This window comes from Arachis stenosperma, chromosome 10 (assembly GCF_014773155.1).
Source record: "Arachis stenosperma cultivar V10309 chromosome 10, arast.V10309.gnm1.PFL2, whole genome shotgun sequence".
NCBI lineage: Eukaryota > Viridiplantae > Streptophyta > Magnoliopsida > Fabales > Fabaceae > Arachis > Arachis stenosperma.
The window spans coordinates 46,960,176-46,986,986 of NC_080386.1; the positions used below are offsets into that span (position 1 = coordinate 46,960,176).

General features: G+C 40.2%; 1 protein-coding gene and 2 non-coding genes across 3 annotated transcripts; 2 read left to right on the forward strand and 1 right to left on the reverse strand.

Annotated features, from left to right (window-relative positions):
* The first annotated feature begins 10,162 nt into the window (after nucleotides 1–10,162).
* On the forward strand, nucleotides 10,163–10,270 carry LOC130958321 (small nucleolar RNA R71). The gene has a single exon (XR_009077449.1). It is a non-coding gene; the product is annotated as a small nucleolar RNA R71 (small nucleolar RNA).
* A 5,958-nt stretch (nucleotides 10,271–16,228) lies between these two features.
* LOC130958906 (small nucleolar RNA R71) lies at nucleotides 16,229–16,332 on the reverse strand. Its single transcript, XR_009078008.1, has one exon. It is a non-coding gene; the product is annotated as a small nucleolar RNA R71 (small nucleolar RNA).
* A 4,255-nt stretch (nucleotides 16,333–20,587) lies between these two features.
* On the forward strand, nucleotides 20,588–21,049 carry LOC130957049 (uncharacterized). The gene has a single exon (XM_057883951.1). It carries the CDS (start codon nucleotides 20,588–20,590, stop codon nucleotides 21,047–21,049), a length of 462 nt encoding a protein of 153 aa, XP_057739934.1.
* The last annotated feature ends 5,762 nt before the right edge of the window (nucleotides 21,050–26,811 follow it).

Below are 26,811 nucleotides of genomic sequence, written 5' to 3' on the forward strand. Positions count from 1 at the left end.
AGCCAATCATTCTGAGTTCCAAAGGATAAAGTGAGATGCCAAAACTATTCAGAGGCAAAAAGCTAAAAGCCCCGCTCATCTAATTAATACTGATCTTCAAAGATGTTTTTGGAGTTCATTGCATATTCTCTTCTTTTTATCTTATTTGATTTTCAGTTGCTTGGGGACAAGCAACAATTTAAGTTTGGTGTTGTGATGAGCGGATAATTTGTACACTTTTTGGCATTGTTTTTAGTATGTTTTTAGTATGATCTAGTTAGTTTTTAGTATATTTTTATTAGTTTTTAGTTAAAATTCACTTTTCTGGACTTTACTATGAGTTTGTGTGTTTTTCTGTGATTTCAGGTATTTTCTGGCTGAAATTGAAGGTTCTGAGCAAAAATCTGATTCAGAGACTGAAAAGGACTGCAGATGCTGTTGGATTCTGACCTCCCTGCACTCGAAGTGGATTTTCTGGAGCTACAGAATCCCAATTGGCGCGCTCTCAACGGCGTTGGAAATTAGACATCCTGGGCTTTCCAGCAATATATGATAGTCCATACTTTGCCCAAGATTTGATGGCCCAAACCGGCGTTCAAAGTCACCTCAAGAAATTCCAGCGTTAAACGCCGGAACTGGCACCTGAATGGGAGTTAAACGCCCAAACTGGCATAAAAGCTGGCGTTTAACTCCAAGACAAGTCTCTACACGAAAATGCTTCATTGCTCAGCCCAAGCACACACCAAGTGGGCCCGGAAGTAGATTTTTATGTCATTTACTCATCTTTGTACACCTTAGGCTACTAGTTTTCTATAAGTAGGACCTTTTACTATTGTATTTGCAACAGATCTTGGTAGCCATCTTTGAGTTTTATGCTATCTTAGATCATTTGGGAGGCTGGCCATTCGGCCATGCCTAGACCTTGTTCTTATGTATTTTCAACGGTGGAGTTTCTACACACCATAGATTAAGGTGTGGAGCTCTGCTGTACCTCGAGTATTAATGCAATTACTATTGTTCTTCTATTCAATTCCGCTTGTTCTTTCTCCAAGATATCACTTGTTCTTCAACTTGATGAAGGTGATGATTGACACTCATCATCATTCTCACTCATGAACAAGGTGACTGACAACCATTCTTGTTCTACAAGCATTCGAGGCTTAGTGAATATCTCTTGGATTTCTGATTGCATGATGCATGGTTGATCGCCTGACAACCGAGTGCTCGCCTGACAAACGAGCCAGCCATTCCGTGAGATCAGAATCTTCGTGGTATAGGCAAGAACTGATGGCGGCATTCAAGAGAATCCGGAAGGTCTAACCTTGTCTGTGGTATTCTGAGTAGGATTCAATGATTGAATGACTGTGACGTGCTTCAAACTCCGAAAGGCGGGGCGTTAGTGACAGACGCAAAAGAATCACTGGATTCTATTCCGGCCGGACCGAGAACCGACAGATGATTAGCCTATGCTGTGACAGAGCATCAGGGACGTATTTTCACTGAGAGGATGGGAGGTAGCCACTGACAACGGTGAAACCCTACATGAGCTTGCCATGGAAAGGAGTAAGAAGGATTGGATGAAGACAGTAGGAAAGCAGAGAGACGGAAGGGAAGGCATCTTCATACGCTTATCTGAAGCTCTCACCAATGATATACATAAGTATCTCTATCTTTATCTTTATGCTTTATTCGTTTATCACTATACCCAATTGAGTCTGCCTGACTGAGATTTACAAGGTGACCATAGCTTGCTTCATACCACCAATCTCCGTGGGATCGACCCTTACTCGCGTAAGGTTTATTACTTGGACGACCCAGTGCACTTGCTGGTTAGTTGTGCGAAGTTGTGTTTATGCCATGGTATTGAGCACCAAATCTTTGGAGCCATTACTAGGGATTGTTTATGTTTTGAAAAGTATTGATCACAATTTCGTGCACCACCTATCCAGACTACTGCAGAAGGATATTGAATTCGAGTTCAGTGAGGATTGCAAATAAGCGTTTGAGAAGCTGAAAACCGCCCTGACTCAAGCTCTAATTGTGAGAGGACCGGACTGGAGCCAGCTGGTGCACGAAATTGTGATCATCAATGGCGCCATCAACATGGTACGCTCATTGCAATCTCAACTCTTTATCACAACTCCGCACAACTAACCAGCAAGTGCACTGGGTCGTCCAAGTAATAAACCTTACGCGAGTAAGGGTCGATCCCACGGAGGTTGTTGGTATGAAGTGATGAGCGGATAATTTATACGCTTTTTGGCATTGTTTTTAGATAGTTTTTAGTAAGATTGAGCTACTTTTAGGGATGTTTTCATTAGTTTTTATGTTAAATTCACATTTCTGGACTTTACTATGAGTTTGTGTGTTTTTCTGTGATTTCAGGTAAATTCTGACTGAAATTGAGGGATTTGAGCAAAACTCTGAAAAAGGCTGACAAAAGGACTGCTGATGCTGTTGGATTCTGACCTCCCTGCACTCGAAATGGATTTTCTGGAGCTACAGAACTCCAATTGGCGCGCTCTCAACGGCGTTAGAAAGTAGACATCCAGGGCTTTCCAGCAATATATAATAGTCCATACTTTATTCGAAGAATGACGACGTAACTTGGCGTTGAACGCCAAGTACATGCTGCTGTCTGGAGTTAAACGCCAGAAAAACGTCATGATCCGGAGTTGAACGCCCAAAACACGTCATAACTCGGAGTTCAACTCCAACAGAAGCCTCAGCTCGTGGATTGATCAAGCTCAGCCCAAGCATACACCAAGTGGGCCCCGGAAGTGGATTTATGCATCATTTACTTACTCATGTAAACCCTAGTAGCTAGTCTAGTATATATAGGACATTTATCTATTGTATTAGACATCTTTTGACAGTTTAATCTCTTTGAATATTCGGTCACTTGATCAGGGAGAGGGCTGGCCATTCGGCCATGCCTGAACCTCTTTCACTTATGTATTTTTCAACGGTGGAGTTTCTGCACACCATAGATTAAGGGTGTGGAGCTCTGCTGTACCTCAAGTATTAATGCAATTCTATCTTCTTTTATTCAAATGCTATCTTAGTTTTATTCCAAGATATTCATTCGTACCCAAGAACATGATGAATGTGATGAGTTAGATAACCCTCATTATCATTCTCACTTATGAACGCGCGTGATTGACAACCACTTCCGTTCTACATGCAACAGAGCTTGAATGTGTATCTCTTAGATTCCCCAACAGAATCTTCGTGGTATAAGCTAGATAGATGGCGGCATTTATGAGGATTCGGAAAGTCCAACCTTGTCTGTGGTGTTCCGAGTAGGATCCTGGGAATCCGGAAAGTCTAACCTTGTCTGTGGTATTCCGAGTAGGATTCCGGTAATGAATGACTGTGACATGCTTCAAACTTGCAAGTGCTGGGCGTTAGTGACAGACGCAAAAGATTCAAGGGATTCTATTCCAATAGGAGCGGGAACCAACCAGTGATTAGCCGTACTGTGACAGAGTGCGTGAGCATTAGTTTTCACTGCGATGATGGGATGTAGCCATCAACCATGGGTGATGCCTCCAGACGATTAGCCGTGCGATTGACAACCGCATAGGATCATTTTCCCGAGAGGATTGAAAGTAGCCACCGCTGATGGTGAACCCCTATACACAGCTTGCCATGGAAAGGAGTAAGAAGGATTGAGCAGAAGCAGTGGGAAGGCAGACGTCCGTGAGTCATACAGCACCTCCATACACTTATCTGAAATTCTCACCAATGAATCTACATAAGTATTTCTATCCTTTTTATTATTTATTATTTATTTTATTCCAATAATCACAATTACCCTTTAATCTGTCTAACTGAGATTTACAAGGTGACCATAGCTTGCTTCATACCAACAATCTCTGTGGATTCGACCCTTACTCACGTAAGGTTTATTACTTGGACGACCCAGTACACTTGCTGGTTAGTTGAACGGAGTGGTGAATTCAACCAGTGCCATAATTAGAACATTGATCACAAATGATACAAGAACATTGATCACAATTTCGTCCACCATGAAGCAAGCTATGGTCACCTTGTAAATCTTAGTCAGGCAGACTCAAATGGTAATGGATGATATATGAATAAAACATAAAGATAAAGTTAGAGATACTTATGTATTCCATTGGTGAGAATTTCAGATAAGTGAATGGAGATGCTTTGTCCCTTCCGTCTCTCTGCTTTCCTACTGTCTTCATCCAATCCTTCTTACTCCTTTCCATGCCAAGCTTATGCAAGGGTTTCACCGTTGTCAGTGGCTAACTCCCATCCTCTCAGTGGAAATGTTCAACGCACCCTGTCACGGCACGGCTATCCATCTGTCGATTCTCAATCAGGCCGGAATAGAATCCAGTGATTCTTTTGCGTCTGTCACTAACGCCCCGCCCTCAGGAGTTTGAAGCTCGTCACAGTCATTCAATCACTGAATCCTACTCAGAATACCACAGACAAGGTTAGACCTTCCGGATTCTCTTGAATGCCGCCATCAGTTCTAGCCTATACCACGAAGACTCTGATCTCACGGAATGGCTGGCTCGGTTGTCAGGCGAGCGCTCGGTTGTCAGGCGATCAACCATGCATCGTGTATCAGGAATCCAAGAGATATTCACCCAATCTAAAGTAGAACGGAGGTGGTTGTCAGTCACACGTTCATAGGTGAGAATGATGATGAGTGTCACGGATCATCACATTCATCAAGTTGAAGAACAAGTGATATCTTGGAACAAGAACAAGCGGAATTGAATAGAAGAACAATAGTAATTGCATTAATACTTGAGGTACAGCAGAGCTCCACACCTTAATCTATGGTGTGTAGAAACTCCACCGTTGAAAATACATAAGAACAAGGTCTAGGCATGGCCGTGAGGCCAGCCTCCCAATGATCTAAGATCTAAAGTGATCAAAAGATGAAAATACAATAGTAAAAGGTCCTATTTATAGGAAACTAGTAGCTTAAGAATTACAAAGATGAGTAAATGACATAAAAATCCACTTCCGGGCCCACTTGGTGTGTGCTTGGGCTGAGCATTGAAGCATTTTCGTGTAGAGACTCTTCTTGGAGTTAAACGCCAGCTTTTATGCCAGTTTGGGCGTTTAACTCCCATTTTGGTGCCAGTTCCGGCGTTTAACGCTGGGAATTCTGAAGGTGACTTTGAACGCCGGTTTGGGCCATCATATCTTGGGCAAAGTATGGACTATCATATATTGCTGGAAAGCCCAGGATGTCTAATTTCCAACGCTGTTGAGAACGCGCCAATTGGGCTTCTGTAGCTCCAGAAAATCTACTTCGAGTGCAGGGAGGTCAGAATCCAACAGCATCTGCAATTCTTTTCAGTCTCTGAATCAGTTTTTTCTCAGGTCCCTCAATTTCAGCCAGAAAATACCTGAAATCACAGAAAAACACACAAACTCATAGTAAAGTCCAGAAAAGTGAATTTTGACTAAAAACTAATAAAAATATACTAAAAACTAACTAAATCCTACTAGAAACATACTGAAAACAATGCCAAAAAGCGTACAAATTATCCGCTCATCACAACACCAAATTAAATTGTTGCTTGTCCCCAAGCAACTGAAAATCAAATAAGATAAAAAGAAGAGAATATGCAATGAATTCCAAAAACATCTATGAAGATCAGTATTAATTAGATGAGTGGGGCTTTTAGCTTTTTGCCTCTGAACAGTTTTGGCATCTTACTTTATCCTTTGAAATTCAGAATGATTGGCTTCTTTAGGAACTCAGAATCCAGATAGTGTTATTGATTCTCCTAGTTAAGTATGATGATTCTTGAACACAGCTACTTATCGAGTCTTGGCCGTGGCCCAAAGCACTCTGTCTTCCAGTATTACCACCGGATACATACATGCCACAGACACATAATTGGGTGAACCTTTTTAGATTGTGACTCAGCTTTGCTAGAGTCCCCAATTAGAGGTGTCCAGGGTTCTTAAGCACACTCTTTTTGCCTTGGATCACAACTTTATTTCTTTCTTTTTCTCTTTTTCTTTCTCTTTCTCTTTTTTTTTTCTTTTCTCCCTCTTTTTTTCGTTTTTCTTCTCTTCTTTTTTTTTTTGTATTCACTGCTTTTTCTTGCTTCAAGAATCATTTTTATGATTTTTTAGATCCATAGTAACATGTCTCCTTTTTCATCATTCTTTCAGGAGCCAACATTCATGAACCACAAATTCAAAAGACATATGCACTGTTTAAGCATACATTCAGAAAACAAAAGTGTTGCCACCACATCAAAAAAATTAATCTGTTATAAAATTTGAAATTCATGCAATTCTTTTCTTTTTTCAATTAAGAACATTTTTTTATTCAAGAAAGGTGATGGATTCATAGGACATTCATAACTTTAAGGCATAGACACTAAGACACTAATGATCACAAGACACGAATATAGATAAACATAAAGCATAATTTTCGAAAAACAGGAAAATAAAGAACAAGGAAATTAAAGAACGGGTCCACCTCAGTGATGGCGGCTTGTTCTTCCTCTTAAAGATCTTATGGAGTGCTTGAGCTCCTCAATGTCTCTTCCTTGTCTTTGTTGCTCCTCTCTCATGATTCTTTGATCCTCTCTAATTTCATAGAGGAGGATGGAATGTTCTTGGTGCTCCACCCTTAGTTGTCCCATGTTGGAACTCAATTCTCCGAGGGAGGTGTTGATTTGCTCCCAATAGTCTTGTGGAGGAAAGTGCATCCCTTGAGGCATCTCAGGGATCTCATGATGAGAGGGGTCTCTTGTTTGCTCCATCCTTTTCTTAGTGATGGGCTTGTCCTCATCAATGAGGATGTCTCCTTCTATGTCAACTCCTACTGAATAACAGAGGTGACAAATGAGATGAGGAAAGGCTAACCTTGCTAAGGTAGAGGACTTGTCTGCCACCTTATAGAGTTCTTGGGCTATAACCTCATGAACTTCTACTTCTTCTCCAATCATGATGCTATGGATCATGATGGCCCGGTCTAGAGTAACTTCAGACCGGTTGCTAGTGGGAATGATTGAGCGTTGGATAAACTCCAACCATCCTCTAGCCACGGGCTTGAGGTCATGCCTTCTTAATTGAATCGGCTTCCCTCTTGAATCTCTCTTCCATTGGGCGCCCTCTTCACAAATGTCAGTGAGGACTTGGTCCAACCTTTGATCAAAGTTGACCCTTCTTGTGTAAGGATGTTCATCTCCTTGCATCATGGGCAAGTTGAATGCCAACCTCACATTTTCCGGACTAAAATCTAAGTATTTCCCCCGAACCATTGTAAGCCAATTCTTTGGGTTTGGGTTCACACTTTGATCATGGCTCTTGGTGATCCATGCATTGGCCTAGAACTTTTGAACCATTAAGATTCCGACTTGTTGAATGGGGTTAGTGAGAACTTCCCAACCTCTTCTTCGAATCTCATGTCGGATCTCCGGATATTCACTCTTTTTGAGTTTGAAAGGGACCTCGGGGATCACCTTCTTCAAGGCCACAACTTCATAGAAGTGGTCTTGATGCACCCTTGAGATGAATCTCTCCATCTCCCATGACTCGGAGGTGGAAGCTTTTGCCTTCCCTTTCCTCTTTTTAGAGGTTTCTCCGGCCTTGGATGCCATAAATGGTTATGGAAAAACAAAAAGCAACGCTTTTACCATACCAAACTTAAAAGGTTTGCTCGTCCTCGAGCAAAAAAAGAAAGAAGAGAGTAGAAGAAGAAGAAATAGAGGAGATGGAGGTGGCTTTGTGGTTCGGCCAAAGGGGGAGAAGTAGTATTTAGGTTGTGTGAAAATGAAGGAGTGAGGATGGGTTTATATAGGGGTGAGGGGAGGGGTAGGGTTCGGCCATTATGGGTGGGTTTGGGAGGGAAAGTGGTTTGAATTTTGAATGGTGAGATAGGTGGGGTTTTATGAAGGATGGATGTGAGTGGTGAAGAGAAAGATGGGATTTGATAGGTGAAGGGTTTTTTGGGAAGAGTGGTTGAGGTGATTGGTGAATGGGTGAAGAAGAGAGAGGGTGGTGGGGTTGGTGGGGATCTTGTGGGGTCCACAGATCCTGAGGTGTCAAGGAAAAGTCATCCCTGCACCAAATGGCATGCAAAAATGCGTTTTGAGCCAATTCTGGCGTTAAACGCCGGGATGGTGCCCATTTCTGGCGTTTAACGCCAAGTGCTTGCCCATATCTGGCGTTTAACGCCAGTCTGGTGCCCCTTTCTGGCGTTAAACGCCCAGAATGGTGCCAGACTGGGCGTTAAACGCCCATCTGCTAGCCTTACTGGCGTTTAAACGCCAGTAGGTTCTTCCTCCAGGGTGTGCTATTTTTCTTCCTGTTTTTCATTCTGTTTTTGCTTTTTCAATTGATTTTGTGACTTCTCATGATCATCAACCTACAGAAAACATAAAATAACAAAGGAAACTAGATAAAATATAACATTGGGTTGCCTCCCAACAAGCGCTTTTTTAATGTCAGTAGCTTGACAGTGGGCTCTCATGGAGCCTCACAAATGCTCAGAGCAATGTTGGAACCTCCCAACACCAAACTTAGAGTTTAAATGTGGGGGTTCAACACCAAACTTAGAGTTTGGTTGTGGCCTCCCAACACCAAACTTAGAGTTTGACTGTGGGGGCTCTGTTTGACTCTGTTTTGAGAGAAGCTTTTCATGCTTCCTCTCCATGGTGACAGAGGGATATCCTTGAGCCTTAAACACAAAGGATTCTTCATTCACTTGAATGATCAATTCTCCTCTGTCCACATCAATCACAGCCTTTGCTGTGGCTAGGAAGGGTTTGCCAAGGATGATGGATTCATCCATGCACTTCCCAGTCTCTAGGACTATGAAATCAGCAGGGATGTAATGGTCTTCAATCTTCACCAAAACATCCTCTACAAGTCCATAAGCTTGTTTTCTTGAATTGTCTGCCATCTCTAGTGAGATTCTTGCAGCTTGTACCTCAAAGATCCCTAGCTTCTCCATTACAGAGAGAGGCATGAGGTTTACACTTGATCCTAAGTCACACAGAGCCTTCTTGAAGGTCATGGTGCCTATGGTACAAGGTATTGAAAACTTCCCAGGATCTTGTCTCTTTTGAGGTAATTTCTGCCTAGACAAGTCATCCAGTTCTTTGGTGAGCAAAGGAGGTTCGTTCTCCCAAGTCTCATTACTAAATAACTTGTCATTTAGCTTCATGATTGCTCCAAGGTATTTAGCAACTTGCTCTTCAGTGACATACTCATCCTCTTCAGAGGAAGAATACTCATCATAGCTCATGAATGGCAGAAGTAAATCCAATGGAATCTCTATAGTCTCAGTGTGAGCCTCAGATTCCCATGGTTCCTTATTAGGGAACTCATTGGAGGTCAGTGGACATCCATTGAGGTCTTCCTCAATGGCGTTCACTGCCTCTTCATCCTCTCCAAGTTCGGCCATGTTGATGGCCTTGCACTCTCCTTTTGGATTTTCTTCTGTATTGCTTGGAAAAGTACTAGGAGGGAGTTCAGTAATTTTCTTGCTCAGCTGTCCCAATTGTGCCTCCAAATTCCTAATGGAGGACCTTGTTTCAGTCATGAAACTTTGAGTGGTTTTGATCAGGTCAGAGACCATGGTTGCTAAGTTAGAGTGGTTCTGCTTAGAATTCTCTGTCTGTTGCTGGGAAGATGATGGAAAAGGCTTGCCATTGTTAAACCTGTTTCTTCCACCATTATTATTGTTGAAACCTTGTTGAGGTCTCTGTTGATCCTTCCATGAGAGATTTGGGTGATTTTTCCAAGAAGAATTATAGGTGTTTCCATAGGGTTCTCCCATGTAATTCACCTCTTCCATTGAAGGGTTCTCAGGATCATAAGCTTCTTCTTCAGATGAAGCATCCTTAGTACTGCTTGGTGCATTTTGCATTCCAGACAGACTTTGAGAAATCAAATTGACTTGCTGAGTCAATATTTTATTCTGAGCCAAGATGGCATTCAGAGTATCAATCTCAAGAACTCCTTTCTTCTGACTTGTCCCATTGTTCACAGGATTTCTTTCAGAAGTATACATGAATTGGTTATTTGCAACTATTTCAATGAGCTCTTGAGCTTCTGTAGGCGTCTTCTTCAGATGAAGAGATCCTCCAGCAGAGCTATCCAAAGACATCTTGGACAGTTTAGAGAGACCATTATAGAAAATACCTATGATGCTCCATTCAGAAAGCATGTCAGAGGGACACTTTCTGATCAATTGTTTGTATCTTTCCCAAGCTTCATAGAGGGATTCTCCTTCCTTCTGTCTGAAGTTTTGGATTTCCACTCTAAGCTTACTCAATTTTTGAGGTGGAAAGAACTTTGCCAAGAAGGCATTGACTAGCTTTTCCCAAGAGTTCAGGTTTTCTTTAGGTTGTGAGTCCAACCATATCCTAGCTCTGTCTCTTACAGCAAAAGGGAATAGCATAAGTCTGTAGACCTCAGGGTCAACCCCATTAGTCTTGAAAGTGTCACAGATTTGCAAGAATTCAGCTAAGAACTGATGAGGATCTTCCAATGGAAGTCCATGGAACTTGCAATTCTGTTGCATTAGAGAAACTAATTGAGGTTTAAGCTCAAAGTTGTTTGCTCCAATGGCAGGGATAGAGATGCTTCTCCCATAGAAGTCGGGAGTAGGTGCAGTAAAGTCACCAAGCACCTTCCTTGCATTATTGGCATTGTTGTTATTTTCGGATGCCATGGGTTCTTCTTCTTTGAAGATTTCTGTTAGGTCCTCTACAGAAAGTTGTGCCTTAGCTTCTCTTAGCTTTCGCTTCAAGGTCCTTTCAGGTTCAGGGTCAGCTTCAACAAGAATGCCTTTGTCTTTGTTCCTGCTCATATGAAAGAGAAGAGAACAAGAAACTATGGAATCCTCTATGTCACAGTATAGAGATTCCTTGAGGTGTCAGAGGAAAAGAAAAATAGAAGGCAGAAGTAGAAGAATTCGAACTTATCAAGAAAGATGGAGTTCGATTTGTGCATTAAGGAATAGTGTTAGTCCATAAATAGAAGAATGTGAGAAGAGAGGAAGAAATTTTCGAAAATTAAGTAAAAGATTTTAAAAACATTTTGAAAAACCTTAATTGATTTTCGAAAACTAAGAATGGAGAAGAAATCAAGTAATTTTAGAAAAAGATTTTGAAATTAGAATTTAAAAATATATGATTGAAAACTATTTTGAAAAAGATGTGATTTGAAAAACAATTTTAAAAAGATTTGATTTTAAAATTAATGACTTGGCTAACAAGAAAAGATATGATTCAAACAATAAACCTTTCTCAACAGAAAAGGCAACATACTTAAAATGTTCAATCAAATCATTAATTGTTAGCAAGTATCTTTGAAAAAGGAAAGAAATTGATTTTGAAAAAGGTTTGATTGAAAAGATATGATTTGAAAAAGATTTGATTTTGAAAATCTTTGAAAACTTGAAAAAAATTTGCATTAAAAACAGAATCTTCCTTCTTGTGCCATCCTGGCGTTAAACGCCCAGAATGGTGCACATTCTGGCGTTTAACGCCCAAAGCACTACCCTTTTGGGCGTTAAACGCCCAACCAGGCACTCTGGCTGGCGTTTAAACGCCAGTCTGTCATTCTTCACTGGGCGTTTTGAACGTCCAGCTTTTTCTGTATAATTCCTCTGCAGTATGTTCTGAATCTTCAATTCTCTGTATTATTGACTTGAAAAGACACAAATAAAAAAATTTTTTGGATTTTTAATAATCAAAATGCAACTAAAATCAAATAACAATGCATGCAAGACACCAAACTTAGCAGTTTGTATACCATTGACACTAACAAAATGAGAATGCATATAACAAAACACTCAATTCAAGAGAATTCAAAGATCAAAACAAGGAAATCATCAAGAACAACTTGAAGATTAATGAAGACACATATATGAATTCGAAAAAATGCAAGAAGAACAGAAACATGCAATTGACATCAAACTTAACATGAGACACTAGACTCAACAAGAAACATAGAATATTTTTGGTTTTTATGATTTTGTAATTTTTTTTGGATTTTTCGAAAATTAAGTGGAAAAGAAAATAAAGGTATCAAAATTCTTAATGAGAATTCCAGGAATCATGCAATGTTAGTCTAAAGCTTTAGTCTAAAGAAATTAGACATGGCTAGCCAAGCTTCAGCAGGACATTGCATTCAAGAGCTAAATTGATGAAGATCAATTAGCTTTGGTGATGATAAGAACATCACCTTGAAACACTAGAATTCATTCTTAAGAACTCTGAAAAATACCTAATCTAAGCAACAAGATGAACCGTCAGTTGTCCATACTCGAAACAATCCCCGGCAACGGCGCCAAAAACATGGTGCACGAAATTGTGATCATCAATGGCGCCATCAACATGGTACGCTCGTTGCAATCTCAAATCTTTATCACAACTCCACACAACTAACCAGCAAGTGCACTGGGTCGTCCAAGTAATAAACCTTACGCGAGTAAGGGTCGATCCCACGGAGATTGTTGGTATGAAGCAAGCTATGGTCACCTTGTAAATCTTAGTCAGGCAGACTCAAATGGTAATGGATGTTATATGAATAAAACATAAAGATAAAGATAGAGATACTTATGTATTCCATTGGTGAGAATTTCAGATAAGCGAATGGAGATGCTTTGTCCCTTCCGTCTCTCTGCTTTCCTATTGTCTTCATCCAATCCTTCTTACTCCTTTCCATGGCAAGCTTATGCAAGGGTTTCACCGTTGTCAGTGGCTACCTCCCATCCTCTTAGTGGAAATGTTCAACGCACCCTGTCACGGCACGACTATCCATCTGTCGGTTCTCAATCAGGCCGGAATAGAATCCAGTGATTCTTTTGCGTCTGTCACTAACGCCCCGCCCTCAGGAGTTTGAAGCTCGTCACAGTCATTCAATCATTGAATCCTACTCAGAATACCACAGACAAGGTTAGACCTTCCGGATTTTCTTGAATGCCGCCATCAGTTCTAGCCTATACCACGAAGACTCTGATCTCACGGAATGGCTGGCTCGGTTGTCAGGCGAGCGCTCGGTTGTCAGGCGATCAACCATGCGTCGTGTATCAGGAATCCAAGAGATATTTGATGCCAAGGCATCTAAGGCTAGTTTCACTATCATTTTTTTTTGTTAGTTTTAGTTGTTTTATGCATTTTCTTGAGCTTAAAGTAACCAAGAATGGTTAAATGAACAACAAAGTAATGAATCATCCAAGCAGTATAATTTTGATGCAAATTCTATGAGTTTTAGTTATATTACTTGAATGCTATGAATGGAAGAATTCTCATGAAATTTTGCAAGACTTTGATGCAATTGTTTGGATGATTTCAGGGAAAAAGAGGCTAGGCAAAGAAGCAACAAAATCAATAAAGGAAGCTTGAAGGTCACATGTGCCAAGCCATATAATGCAGAAAATGGCGTTTAACCTCCAGTTTAACCTTAAACTGGAAGTTAAACGCCAGAATAAGAAAGTGCACCAAAGCTGAAAGTGGCGTTTAACCTTCAGTTTAAGGTTAAACTGAAGGTTAAACGCCAGAATCATGAAAGCTGAGAAAAGAGGAAACTGGCGTTTAACCTCCAGTTTAACCTCAAACTAAAGGTTAAACGCCAGAATGAGAATGGCACCAAGAGAGCTTCTCCACGTTTAACCTCCAGTTTAACCTCAAACTGGAGGTTAAACGTGTTCGAACCATATCATGCACCAGGAAGCCATTTCCACGTTTAAGCTCCAGTTTGACCTCAAACTGGAGCTTAAACGTGTTCGACCCATTTACACTCCTGGGCTACTTCCTTCATTCCCACGTTTAACCTCCAGTTTGACCTCAAACTGGAGGTTAAACGTGTTCGGCGTTTTTGCTCCTCCAGGGTTGCCTTCTCATTTCCACGTTTAAGCTCCAGTTTGACCTCAAACTGGAGCTTAAACGTGTTCGACCAGAATTGCCTCCAGGGTTGCAATCTTTATTTCCACGTTTAAGCTTCAGTTTAACCTTAAACTGAAGCTTAAACGTGTTCGATTAATTACTCTCCTGGGTTGCTTTCTTCCAATTCCAAGTTTAAGTTTCAGTTTAACCTTAAACTGAAACTTAAACTTCAACTTAAACGCCACTTTTGAAAGGGTTTCTGGGCCAAATATATTGAAGTTTAAGTTAGCTTTTGAGCACAAAGTTCAACTTAAACGTATTATGGTATGAAACCCAATTGAATATCATGGTTTATGGGATTGGGCCTGAAGAATTGATGAGCCTGGAACTTCAAATTGTTGAGTCTTGTGTCATTATTTGTTTATCACTAAGTTTTCTCAATGAATGTTACAGAAGGGGATCACAGCCTCATCAGGATTATGGACCATAAACCCAAAGCAAAAGGAAATCAAGGAAAAGCCTCAAAGCCCAAGAAACACAACAGAAGCTCAATTTAGAAAGTGTATAAATAGGATAGAATTGAAGTTAGTTAGCACTTTTTGGACACTTGAGATTTATTTTCATCTTTTTGTAATTGAATTCAGAGCTATGATTCACTAAACCCCTTTCATTGGGTTAGGGAGCTCTATTGTAATTCAATGAATCAATAATAGTTTTATCTTCTTCTTCAATCTTTTCTCTTGAATTTTGTTAGAAAGCTTCTCGATCTAACTCCATTGGGTAGTTGTCTTGGGAAAGAAACTACCCATAATTGGAATCCTTCGGAACCTTGGGAAAGGAATGATGGATTCATGCTAGAGAAGCTTTCTCACAGTGAATTGAATTGGGGTTTGGATGGATATTGTGACATGTAATCCTACCAAATTGTGGTTCATGAAACTGTGTGGTATAATCAGTGATCGAGCATCATCTCTTCTTATGAACATTTAAACCAAGGGATTGGGAATTTGTTTGTTTTTAGAGAGAATTGGTGAGCCAAGGGATTGGGATCCAATCATATAAGATTGCCAAGCAAAATTCAATGAATGCATTGGTTGAGGAAGAGATAAAAATGTTTTGATTCGGAGATCTCAATATCTCCTAACACCCAATGAACTCCCCATTTCTGATCTACACTTTCTATTTACATTCTGCACTTTCAATTCATGCGATCACCCCATCCCTTTTTAATTTCAGCAATTTACCTTTTCGCACCTTAATTCTCGCAATTTAAGTTTATGCAATTTCAATTCCTTGCAATTTACGTTTCCTGCCACATTTACTTTATGCAATTCACATCTAAAAGTTGATTCCGCTCAACTAATCAAACTTCTAATTCGAACTGCTCATTCAACCAATCCTTGTGGGATTCGACCTCACTCTATTGTGAGTTTTTACTTGACGATAACCGGTGCACTTGCCGGAAGGAATTTTGCCGTTCGTGCAATTTCCTAAATCGTAGCATAACAAGTTTATGCGCATCAAGTTTATGGCGCCGTTGCCGGGGATTGGTTTTCGATTGACAATTCTCAAATTGGAAGTTAACTAGATTGAGCATTTTTCTTGTTTTTGTTAATTCAGTTCAAGTTACTTGTTGAATTTTAATTCCTGCACTCTGTTATTTGCTTTTTCTTTCTTTATGCCTTTAAATTCAAGCAACTAACTCACTGACCCACTAACTATTTGAATTAATTCCTCAACTGCTCTAACCATACTCTTCCATTAACCAAGAGTATTCCACTTGTTTGTTGCTTGTGGTGTGTTCTTGTATGACAGGTAGGAGAGGAGAGGCATCAACTCCTCCATATACCGAACCAGAGAGGACCCTTTATAGACGTAGAAGGGAAGCAAGAGGGAAGAGAGTACTGAGAGAAGAGGAATCTGAAGGAGAATCTGAGGACAACTTTGAGGAAGCTCTAGATCTCAACATGGATAGAGAATTTCACAACCATGAGAGGGCTGATGGAAACAATGCCATTCCTGAGAGGAGGGTTCTTGGTTCATACATAAACCCAACCTCTGGGAATTGTGGTAGCAGCATTCAGAAACTACCCATTCAGGCCAACAATTTTGAACTCAAACCACAGCTAATATCATTGGTGGAGAATCATTGTTCATTTGGTGGGAGTGCTAATGAAGATCCAAACCAACATCTCACCAAATTCCTGAGAATTTGCGACACCGTGAAGTCCAATGGAGTCCAAGAAGATACCTATAAACTACTCTTGTTCCCATTTTCACTTAGGGACAAGGCAGCTAAGTGGTTGGAATCATTCCCAAGGGACAGCCTAACAACATGGGATGAGGTGGAGAGCAAGTTTCTAGCACGTTTCTACCCCCCACAAAAGGTCAATAGGCTTCGATCTGAGGTTCAGACTTTTAGACAACAAGATGGTGAGACGCTCTACGAGGCATGGGAGAGGTTCAAAGAATTGACAAGGAAATGTCCACCAAACATGTTCCCTGACTGGGTGCAATTGCATATTTTCTATGATGGACTTTCTTATGAATCAAGGAAGGCTGTAGACCATTCATCAGGAGGTTCATTGAACAGGAAAAAGACTGTGGAAGAAGCCATTGAAGTGATTGAGACAGTGGCTGAGAACGAGTACTACTATGCTTCAGAGAGACACAACACTAAGGGAGTCATGGAGCTGAACCATGTTGATACAATTCTAGCTCAAAACAAGGTGTTTGCCAAGCAACTAGCAGAGCTCACAAGGAAATTAGACACAAAGCAAGTGGCTGCAATACACACACAAGATCAAGAGGAAGTAAGCATTGAAGGAGGTGATTGGGAAGAGGCCAACTATGTGGGAAATCAACAAAGGCAATCATATGATCCACATTCCAACACTTACAACCCATGATGGAAAAACCACCCAAACTTTGGGTGGGGAAACCAGCAAACCCAACCCCAAAACCACAAACCTTACAACCACAACCAACATAACAATTCCACATACCAAAACTCCAACCAAAGATCATACCAAGCCACACAAAACACTTACTCCCAACCACCATATCATAGCCAAAATAACCAACCTGCCCAATCTAATCCGAACCAACAATTTCAAGATCAATTAAACAGGATAGAAAGAATGCTTGCAACCATGAGTCAAGACATAACCGAATTGAAAGCCTTTAAGGAAGAAGTAAATTCCAACTTGCAAAACCAAGGAGCTGCCATCCAGAAGCTAGAAAATCAAATTGAGTACTTGTCTAAGCAAACTCCTGGGCCAAGCGTTTCTCATGCTGCCAAGGCTATTGCAAGGGAAGAATGTAAGGCCATAACCCTCAGAAGTGGAACGAAGCTGAAGGAGATCTCAAAGGAAACCACAGAGGATGAAGAAAAAGAAAATGTGAGAGACAAGGAACAGAGACAATCTTCTACATCATCTGCAACAAAAGAAAAAGAAAAAGAGGTCCTGAAGCCTTACACACCCAAGGCACCATATCCTCAACGTTTGATGAAAAGAGAAAAGGATGGCCAATTCTCCAGATTTTTGGAGATTTTCAAGAAGCTTCAAATCAACATTCCGTTTGCTGAGGCAATAGAGCAAATGCCACTCTATGCAAAGTTCTTAAAGGAATTAATGACCAAGAAGAGAAGCTGGAGGAATGAGGAAACTGTGTTGTTGACTGAAGAATGCAGTGCCATCATTCAACACAAATTGCCTCAGAAATTGAAGGATCCAGGCAGTTTCCAAATCCCCTGCATCATAGGAGAAGTCATGGTGGAAAGGGCCTTGTGTGACTTAGGGGCAAGCATCAATTTGATGTCTCTAACAATGATGAGAAGAATGACGATTGAGGAAGCTAAACCAACAAGAATGGCCCTCCAATTGGCAGATCGAACTTTTAAATTCCCTCATGGAATAGTTGAGGATTTGTTGGTGAAAGTGGGAGATTTTATATTCCCTGCCGATTTTGTGGTGTTAGATATGGAGGAAGAAGCCAAAGCTTCGATAATCCTGGGAAGACCCTTCCTGGCTACTGCTGGAGCCATCATAGATGTCCAAAAGGGTGAACTCACTCTTAGACTACATGATGAGAAATTGGTGTTTAACGTATTCAAGGCAATGAGCTATCCATCAGAATCACTAAAGGAATGCATGAGGGTGGATGTAGTGGACATTGCAGTACAAGAAACCTTTGAGGAAACAACAAAGGAAGTGGCAGAGGAGGAGTTCACCAAGGATATAGAAGTTAGTGACATCAAGGCTGCTGAAACAACCATGCCAAGCATGCCAGAAGGAGTGAAAGAAGAGAAGGAAGCACCAAAACCTGAGCTCAAAGCATTGCCCCCTAATCTCAAGTATGCATACTTGGGTAGTAATGAGAGCCATCCTGTTATCATTAGCTCTGCCCTGAGCCAAGAATAGGAAGAAGAATTGATCAAGGTGCTACAATCCCATCAAGATGCCATTGGATGGACCCTAGCTGATTTGAAGGGGATAAGTTCATCCATATGCATGCATAAAATCTTGTTAGAAGAGGATGCTAAACCCTCCATTCAAGCTCAGAGAAGATTGAATCCCGTCATGAAAGAAGTGGTACAAAAGGAGGTCATGAAGTTATGGCAGGCAGGGGTAATCTACCCCATTTCTGATAGCCCATGGGTTAGTCCCATCCATGTAGTTCCCAAGAAAGGTGGCATAACTGTGGTGCCAAATGAGAGGAACGAACTCATACCCACAAGAACTGTCACTGGGTGGAGGATGTGCATAGACTACAGGAAGCTCAATGAAGCCACCCGAAAAGATCATTTCCCACTCCCATTCATGGATCAGATGCTTGAAAGGCTTGCAGGACATGCTTAATATTGCTTTCTGGATGGATACTCAGGCTATAATCAGATAGTAGTTGATCCAAGAGATCAAGAAAAAACATCATTTGTTTGTCCATATGGAGTTTTTGCGTATAGACGCATGCCCTTTGGATTGTGCAATGCACCTGGCACTTTCCAAAGGTGCATGCTGTCCATCTTCTCGGACATGATCGAAAAGTTTATTGAAGTTTTCATGGATGATTTCTCTGTGTTTGGAAATTCCTTTCCTAGCTGTCTACACCACCTTGCCTTGGTGCTTAAGAGATGCCAAGAGACCAACCTAGTATTAAACTGGGAAAAGTGTCATTTCATGGTCACAGAAGGAATAGTTCTTGGCCATAAAGTGTCTAATAGAGGCATTGAGGTGGACAAAGCTAAGGTGGAACTCATTGAAAAACTACCTCCACCAAGTAATGTCAAGGCAGTTAGGAGTTTTTTGGGACACGCTGGCTTTTACAGAAGGTTTATTAGAGACTTTTCTAAAATAGCCAAACCTTTGAGTAACTTGCTTGTCTCTGATACACCTTTTGTATTTGATAAAAATTGCATGCTAGCCTATAAACTTTTGAAGCAAAAACTTTCCTCTGCACCTATCATTGCCCCACCTGATTGGAACTTACCTTTTGAACTGATGTGTGATGCATCAGACCTTGCTATTGGGGCAGTGTTAGGACAAAGGAAAGACAATTTGGTACATGTGATTTATTATGCCAGTAAGGTCTTGAATGATAACCAAAGGAATTACACAACCACTGAAAAAGAACTCTTGGCAATAGTCTTTGCATTTGACAAATTTAGATCCTATCTCATTGGATCTAAAGTCATTGTTTTCACTGATCATTCAGCTTTAAAATACTTACTTGCTAAACAAGAATCCAAACCAAGACTTATTAGATGGGTTCTTTTGTTGCAGGAATTTGACATTGAAATCAAAGACAAGAAGGGTGTAGAGAATAAGGTGGCAGACCATTTATCAAGGATACCATGTGAAGAAGGAAGCACACAAAGCACACATATAAATGAGTGCTTTCCTGATGAACAACTCATGATAATTCACAAAGCACCCTGGTTTGCAGACATAGCAAACTTCAAAGCCACTGGGAGTTTGCCGTTGGAGTTTAACAAGCATCAAAGGAAGAAATTGATAAATGATGCCAAGTACTTCATCTGGGACGAACCATACTTGTTCAAAAAATGTTCGGATGGCATACTCAGAAGATGCATATCAGAGGAAGAAGGAAGGGAAGTCTTATGGGACTGCCATGGTTCCACTTATGGAGGACACTTTGCAGGAGAAAGAACAGCAGCTAAGGTGTTGCAGTGTGGATTTTATTGGCCCACTATCTTCAAAGATGCAAAGGAACTAGTGAAGCACTGCCATGAATGCCAGAAAGCGGGGAACCTACCCAGAAGAAATGAAATGCCACAACAATTCATTCTGGAACTTGAATTGTTTGATGTATGGGGGATAGATTTCATGGGACCCTTTCCCATCTCATACTCAAATAATTACATTCTTGTGGCTGTAGATTATGTCTCCAAATGGGTTGAAGCGATAGCAACTCCAACCAATGATAATAAAGTAGTCATGAACTTCCTCAGAAAACACATTTTTTGCCGTTTTGGGGTTCCAAGAGCAATCATCAGTGATGGAGGAAGCCACTTCTGCAACAAACCATTAGAGGCATTGCTTCTAAAATATGGGGTCAAACATAAGGTAGCCACACCATACCATCCACAGACAAGTGGGCAAGCCGAAATATCTAATAGGGAACTCAAAAGGATCTTGGAAAAGACTGTGGGAGCTTCAACGAAGGACTGGTCGATTAAGCTAGATGATGCTCTTTGGGCATATAGGACAGCTTTCAAAACACCAATTGGAATGTCTCCTTACCAACTAGTATATGGAAAGGCTTGCCATTTGCCACTGGAGTTGGAGCACAAGGCATTCTGGGCCTTGAAACTCTTAAACTTGGATAGCAAAGCTGCTGGAGAAAGAAGGATGTTGCAAATTCAAGAGTTGGAAGAATTCAGAGCTGAGGCTTATGAGAATGCCAAAATTTACAAAGAAAGAGCAAAGAAGAAGCATGACAGCAACATAGCCCCAAGGAAATTTGAAGAGGGACAAAAAGTATTGCTCTACAATTCTAGGCTGAAGCTATTTCCAGGGAAGCTAAAATCAAGGTGGTCTGGACCATTCCTTGTCACCAAGGTTTCCCAATATGGACAAGTAGAAATCATGGAAGAGAAGTCACAACGAACCTTCACTGTGAATGGTCAAAGACTCAAACATTACTTGGGAGATGTTGAGGAGAAAGACAAGGTTAAATATCACCTCAACTGAGGAAGCTGACCGTCAAGCTAGTGACGTTAAAGAAGCGCTTATTGGGAGGCAACCCAACCTGAGGTAATACCCCTTTGCTGTCTCTTTTATTTGTTTCAATAAAAAGGGTAAAGTAGTTTCTGTGCATTGCAAAGAATTAAGTTTGGTGTTTCACACCAAACAATGAATTTGTGGATCAATAATTCAAAGGGGAATGTGTGACTCTAAGTTTGGTGTTCCACCATAAAGATCAACTGAACACAACAACCTTTGAATTATATGAAAGGAACAACCATTCTAAGCAATCACAGAAATGCTTAAAATCCTTAGCAGCAACTTCATTCCAAGGAAAAGTCAAGGATTCAAAGAACAGAGAAGTGAGTAGGAGACTAAGTTTGGTGTTCACACACCAACTTAAGACTCAGACACTTGCCCATATATAGTTGAGCTAACCACTCAAGTGCTTGAGAAGCAAGCAACTTCATCACTCTTTGCAGGAAAGGAACAAGGATCTTAGAAAGAACATGAAGCAACAACTAGGAGAAGAAGGAGAAATCAAATTGTTTCCTGGCAGCAAAGAGAAAACAAGAAATTTCACAAGGTGGTGTTGTTCCTTGGCCGTTCTTTAAAAGGCAAACAAAAGCATGCTTGTTCTGGTTTGAACTGTAATTGTTGAATCTTTCTGGATTGTGAAGTTTTTAGTATGAGTGTCTGTTTATTGCTTTGAATAAAGTGAATGCCTAGATGTTTGGATATAACTCCACCTTCTTAAACAAATGCTTGCCATGCTTGTTCTGTTCCCAAAAATTAAAAGAAAAGTTTGAACAAAAGTAACTTGGCTCAATTAGTGACAAATCAAGTAGAATTAAGTGGTGGTATGCATGCTGGATTGTTTAGTTAGCTCACTGGAAATTAAGTGTAGAATTATCATTTTTTGTGTAGAAGTTGAATACTGTCTATGGATCTTGATGAATAAATGTCTTTGGCCATGAAAAAGAAAGAAAAAGAAAAAGAAAAAGCCACTGAAAAAGGGCAACCAAAGAGCAAAAGAATTAAGAAAATAAAGCTAGGCACCAATGGTTTGAACTTTTGAGACATATGCCTGTGGTGTTTATGTACTAGGATCTGCTTGGATGAATAGGTTCTGTGGAGTGTTTCAACACTTGGTAACTTGGGTTAATTAATCCGGGATTATCAACCAAAAGTCCATTATCAAGAGCAACCTAGCTACAAAACATTTAGTTACACAAAGAGGTGCTGGGCACCAATGTCTCAAAAAGAAATGTGAACTAAAATGCCTGTAGTGGATATGTGTACTGCACTAATAAGAAAAAGAAAATGCCAAAGGCTTGTGCAACACATGACACTGAGCAAACAAGGAGCAAAGGAGCTCTAAGAAAAAAGAAAAACAAAGAAAGAAAAAGTGCCAATGACATAAGAATAACAAGAGGCCATAGCAGTGTCTGATGGATGCAATGAAAAAGTGATAATCCTCCCTGATAAGAATGAAAAAGTGATGCTACAACTTTCTGCATAAAACCCTTCTAATGAACTTCAAATGCTTGCTAATATAGCCAATGTAATTGCTTTCTGTTTCATACTTTCTTCTCAATTAACTCAGAACTTGCTTAGGGACAAGCAAGTATTAAGTTTGGTGTTGTGATGCCAAGGCATCTTAGGCTAGTTTCACTAGCATTTTTTTTTGTTAGTTTTAGTTGTTTTATGCATTTTCTTGAGCTTAAAGTAACCAAGAATGGTTAAATGATCAACAAAGTAATGAATCATCCAAGCAGTATAATTTTGATGCAAATTCTATGAGTTTTAGTTATATTACTTGAATGCTATGAATGGAAGAATTCTCATGAAATTTTGCAAGACTTTGATGCAATTGTTTGGATGATTTCAGGGAAAAAGAGGCTAGGCAAAGAAGCAACAAAATCAATAAAGGAAGCTTGAAGATCACATGTGCCAAGCCATATAATGCAGAAACTGGCGTTTAACCTCCAGTTTAACCTTAAACTGGAAGTTAAACGCCAGAATAAGAAAGTGCACCAAAGCTGAAAGTGGCGTTTAACCTTCAGTTTAAGGTTAAACTGAAGGTTAAATGCCAGAATCATGAAAGCTGAGAAAAGAGGAAACTGGCGTTTAACCTCCAGTTTAACCTCAAACTGAAGGTTAAACGCCAGAATGAGAATGGCACCAAGAGAGCTTCTCCACGTTTAACCTCCAGTTTAACCTCAAACTGGAGGTTAAACGTGTTCGAACCATATCATGCACCAGGAAGCCATTTCCACGTTTAAGCTCCAGTTTGACCTCAAACTGGAGCTTAAACGTGTTCGACCCATTTACACTCCTGGGCTACTTCCTTCATTCCCACGTTTAACCTCCAGTTTGACCTCAAACTGGAGGTTAAACGTGTTCGGCGTTTTTGCTCCTCCAGGGTTGCCTTCTCATTTCCACGTTTAAGCTCCAGTTTGACCTCAAACTGGAGCTTAAACGTGTTCGACCAGAATTGCCTCCAGGGTTGCAATCTTTATTTCCACGTTTAAGCTTCAGTTTAACCTCAAACTGAAGCTTAAACGTGTTCGATTAATTACTCTCCTGGGTTGCTTTCTTCCAATTCCAAGTTTAAGTTTCAGTTTAACCTTAAACTGAAACTTAAACTTCAACTTAAACGCCACTTTTGAAAGGGTTTCTGGGCCAAATATATTGAAGTTTAAGTTAGCTTTTGAGCACAAAGTTCAACTTAAACGTATTATGGTATGAAACCCAATTGAATATCATGGTTTATGGGATTGGGCCTGAAGAATTGATGAGCCTGGAACTTCAAATTGTTGAGTCTTGTGTCATTATTTGTTTATCACTAAGTTTGCTCAATGAATGTTACAGAAGGGGATCACAGCCTCATCAGGATTATGGACCATAAACCCAAAGCAAAAGGAAATCAAGGAAAAGCCTCAAAGCCCAAGAAACACAACAGAAGCTCAATTTAGAAAGTGTATAAATAGGATAGAATTGAAGTTAGTTAGCACTTTTTGGACACTTGAGATTTTTTTTCATCTTTTTGTAATTGAATTCAGAGCTATGATTCACTAAACCCCTTTCATTGGGTTAGGGAGCTCTATTGTAATTCAATGAATCAATAATAGTTTTATCTTCTTCTTCAATCTTTTCTCTTGAATTTTGTTAGAAAGCTTCTCGATCTAACTCCATTGGGTAGTTGTCTTGGGAAAGAAACTACCCATAATTGGAATCCTTCGGAACCTTGGGAAAGGAATGATGGATTCATGCTAGAGAAGCTTTCTCACAGTGAATTGAATTGGGGTTTGGATGGATATTGTGACATGTAATCCTACCAAATTGTGGTTCATGAAACTGTGTGGTATAATCAGTGATCGAGCATCATCTCTTCTTATGAACATTTAAACCAAGGGATTGGGAATTTGTTTGTTTTTAGAGAGAATTGGTGAGCCAAGGGATTGGGATCCAATCATATAAGATTGCCAAGCAAAATTCAATGAATGCATTGGTTGAGGAAGAGATAAAAATGTTTTGATTCGGAGATCTCAATATCTCCTAACACCCAATGAACTCCCCATTTCTGATCTACACTTTCTATTTACATTCTGCACTTTCAATTCATGCGATCACCCCATCCCTTTTTAATTTCAGCAATTTACCTTTTCGCACCTTAATTCTCGCAATTTAAGTTTATGCAATTTCAATTCCTTGCAATTTACGTTTCCTGCCACATTTACTTTATGCAATTCACATCTAAAAGTTGATTCCGCTCAACTAATCAAACTTCTAATTCGAACTGCTCATTCAACCAATCCTTGTGGGATTCGACCTCACTCTATTGTGAGTTTTTACTTGACGATAACCGGTGCACTTGCGGGAAGGAATTTTGCCGTTCGTGCAATTTCCTAAATCGTAGCATAACAAGTTTATGCGCATCAATATTCACCCAATCTAAAGTAGAACGGAGGTGGTTGTCAGTCACACGTTCATAGGTGAGAATGATGATGAGTGTCACGGATCATCACATTCATCAAGTTGAAGAACAAGTGATATCTTTGAACAAGAACAAGCGGAATTGAATAGAAGAACAATAGTAATTGCATCAATACTCGAGGTACAGCAGAGCTCCACACCTTAATCTATGGTGTGTAGAAACTCCACCGTTGAAAATACATAAGAACAAGGTTTAGGCATGGCCGTGAGGCCAGCCTCCCAATGATCTAAGATCTAAAGTGATCAAAAGATGAAAATACAATAGTAAAAGGTCCTATTTATAGGAAACTAGTAGCTTAAGAATTACAAAGATGAGTAAATGACATAAAAATCCACTTCCGGGCCCACTTGGTGTGTGCTTGGGCTGAGCATTGAAGCATTTTTGTGTAGAGACTCTTCTTGGAGTTAAACGCCAGCTTTTATGCCAGTTTGGGCGTTTAACTCCCATTTTGGTGCCAGTTCCGGCGTTTAACGCTGGGATTTCTGAAGGTGACTTTGAACGCCGGTTTGGGCCATCAAATCTTGGGCAAAGTATGGACTATCATATATTGCTGGAAAGCCCAGGATGTCTACTTTTCAACACCGTTGAGAGCGCGCCAATTGGGCTTCTGTAGCTCCAGAAAATCCACTTCAAGTGCAGGGAGGTCAGAATCCAACAGCATCTGCAGTCCTTTTCAGTCTCTGAATCAGATTTTTGCTCAGGTCCCTCAATTTCAGCCAGAAAATACCTGAAATCACAGAAAAACACACAAACTCATAGTAAAGTCCAGAAAAGTGAATTTTGACTAAAAACTAATAAAAATATACTAAAAACTAACTAAATCCTACTAGAAACATACTGAAAACAATGCCAAAAAGCGTACAAATTATCCGCTCATCACCAGCCATTTGAAATCATGTGCGATGCTTCCAACCATGCAGTAGGAGCAGCGCTGGCTCAGCGTGAAGGTAAGGACCCTTTTGTTATTGCTTATGCATCTAAAACTTTAGATGCCGCTCAGTCCAATTACACTACTACTGAAAAAGAGCTTCTTGCTATTGTTTTTGCTCTGGATAAATTTCGAGCCTATTTACTTGGTACTAAGGTATTAGTGTATTCAGACCACGCAGCTCTAAAGTATTTATTCGCTAAAAAAGAATCCAAACCAAGGCTTATACATTGGATACTGCTACTACAAGAATTTGATTTAGAAATAAAGGATAGGAGTGGTAACCAGAATCTAGTGGCAGACCACTTGAGTCTCCTTGAACACATTAAGGATGACTCCACCCCTATAGCTGATAATTTTCCATTTGATAACCTACAAGCAGTATCTGAGGTAATCCCTTGGTATGCACCTGTAGCTAATTATCTAGTTAGCCGCACTTTTTCTCCACACTTTACTAAGCACCAAAGAGACAAGATGAAAAGCGAGTTTAAATATTATATATGGGATGACCCATATTTATGGAGATGTGGCGCTGACCAGGTAATTAGAAGGTGTGTGCCTCAATCAGAATTCCAGTCCATTTTAGAGGCCTGTCACTCATTTGAGAGTGGAGGACATTTTGGCCCTCAAAGAACAGCTAGAAAAATCTTAGACTGTGGATTCTGATGGCCCACCTTTTTTAAAGACACTACTGAATTTTGTAAATCTTGTCCCCCATGCCAAAGGTTTGGTAATATATCCCAGAGGGATGAAATGCCTCAACAAACTATGCTTTTCTGTGAAATTTTTGATGTTTGGGGTATTGACTTTATGGGTCCATTTCCAAATTCTAATGGCCAC

Excerpts from the sequence above, each read along its gene's own strand:
- LOC130957049 (XM_057883951.1), top strand. The coding sequence starts at position 20,588 with ATGTCTCCTTACCAACTAGTATATGGAAAGGCTTGCCATTTGCCACTG.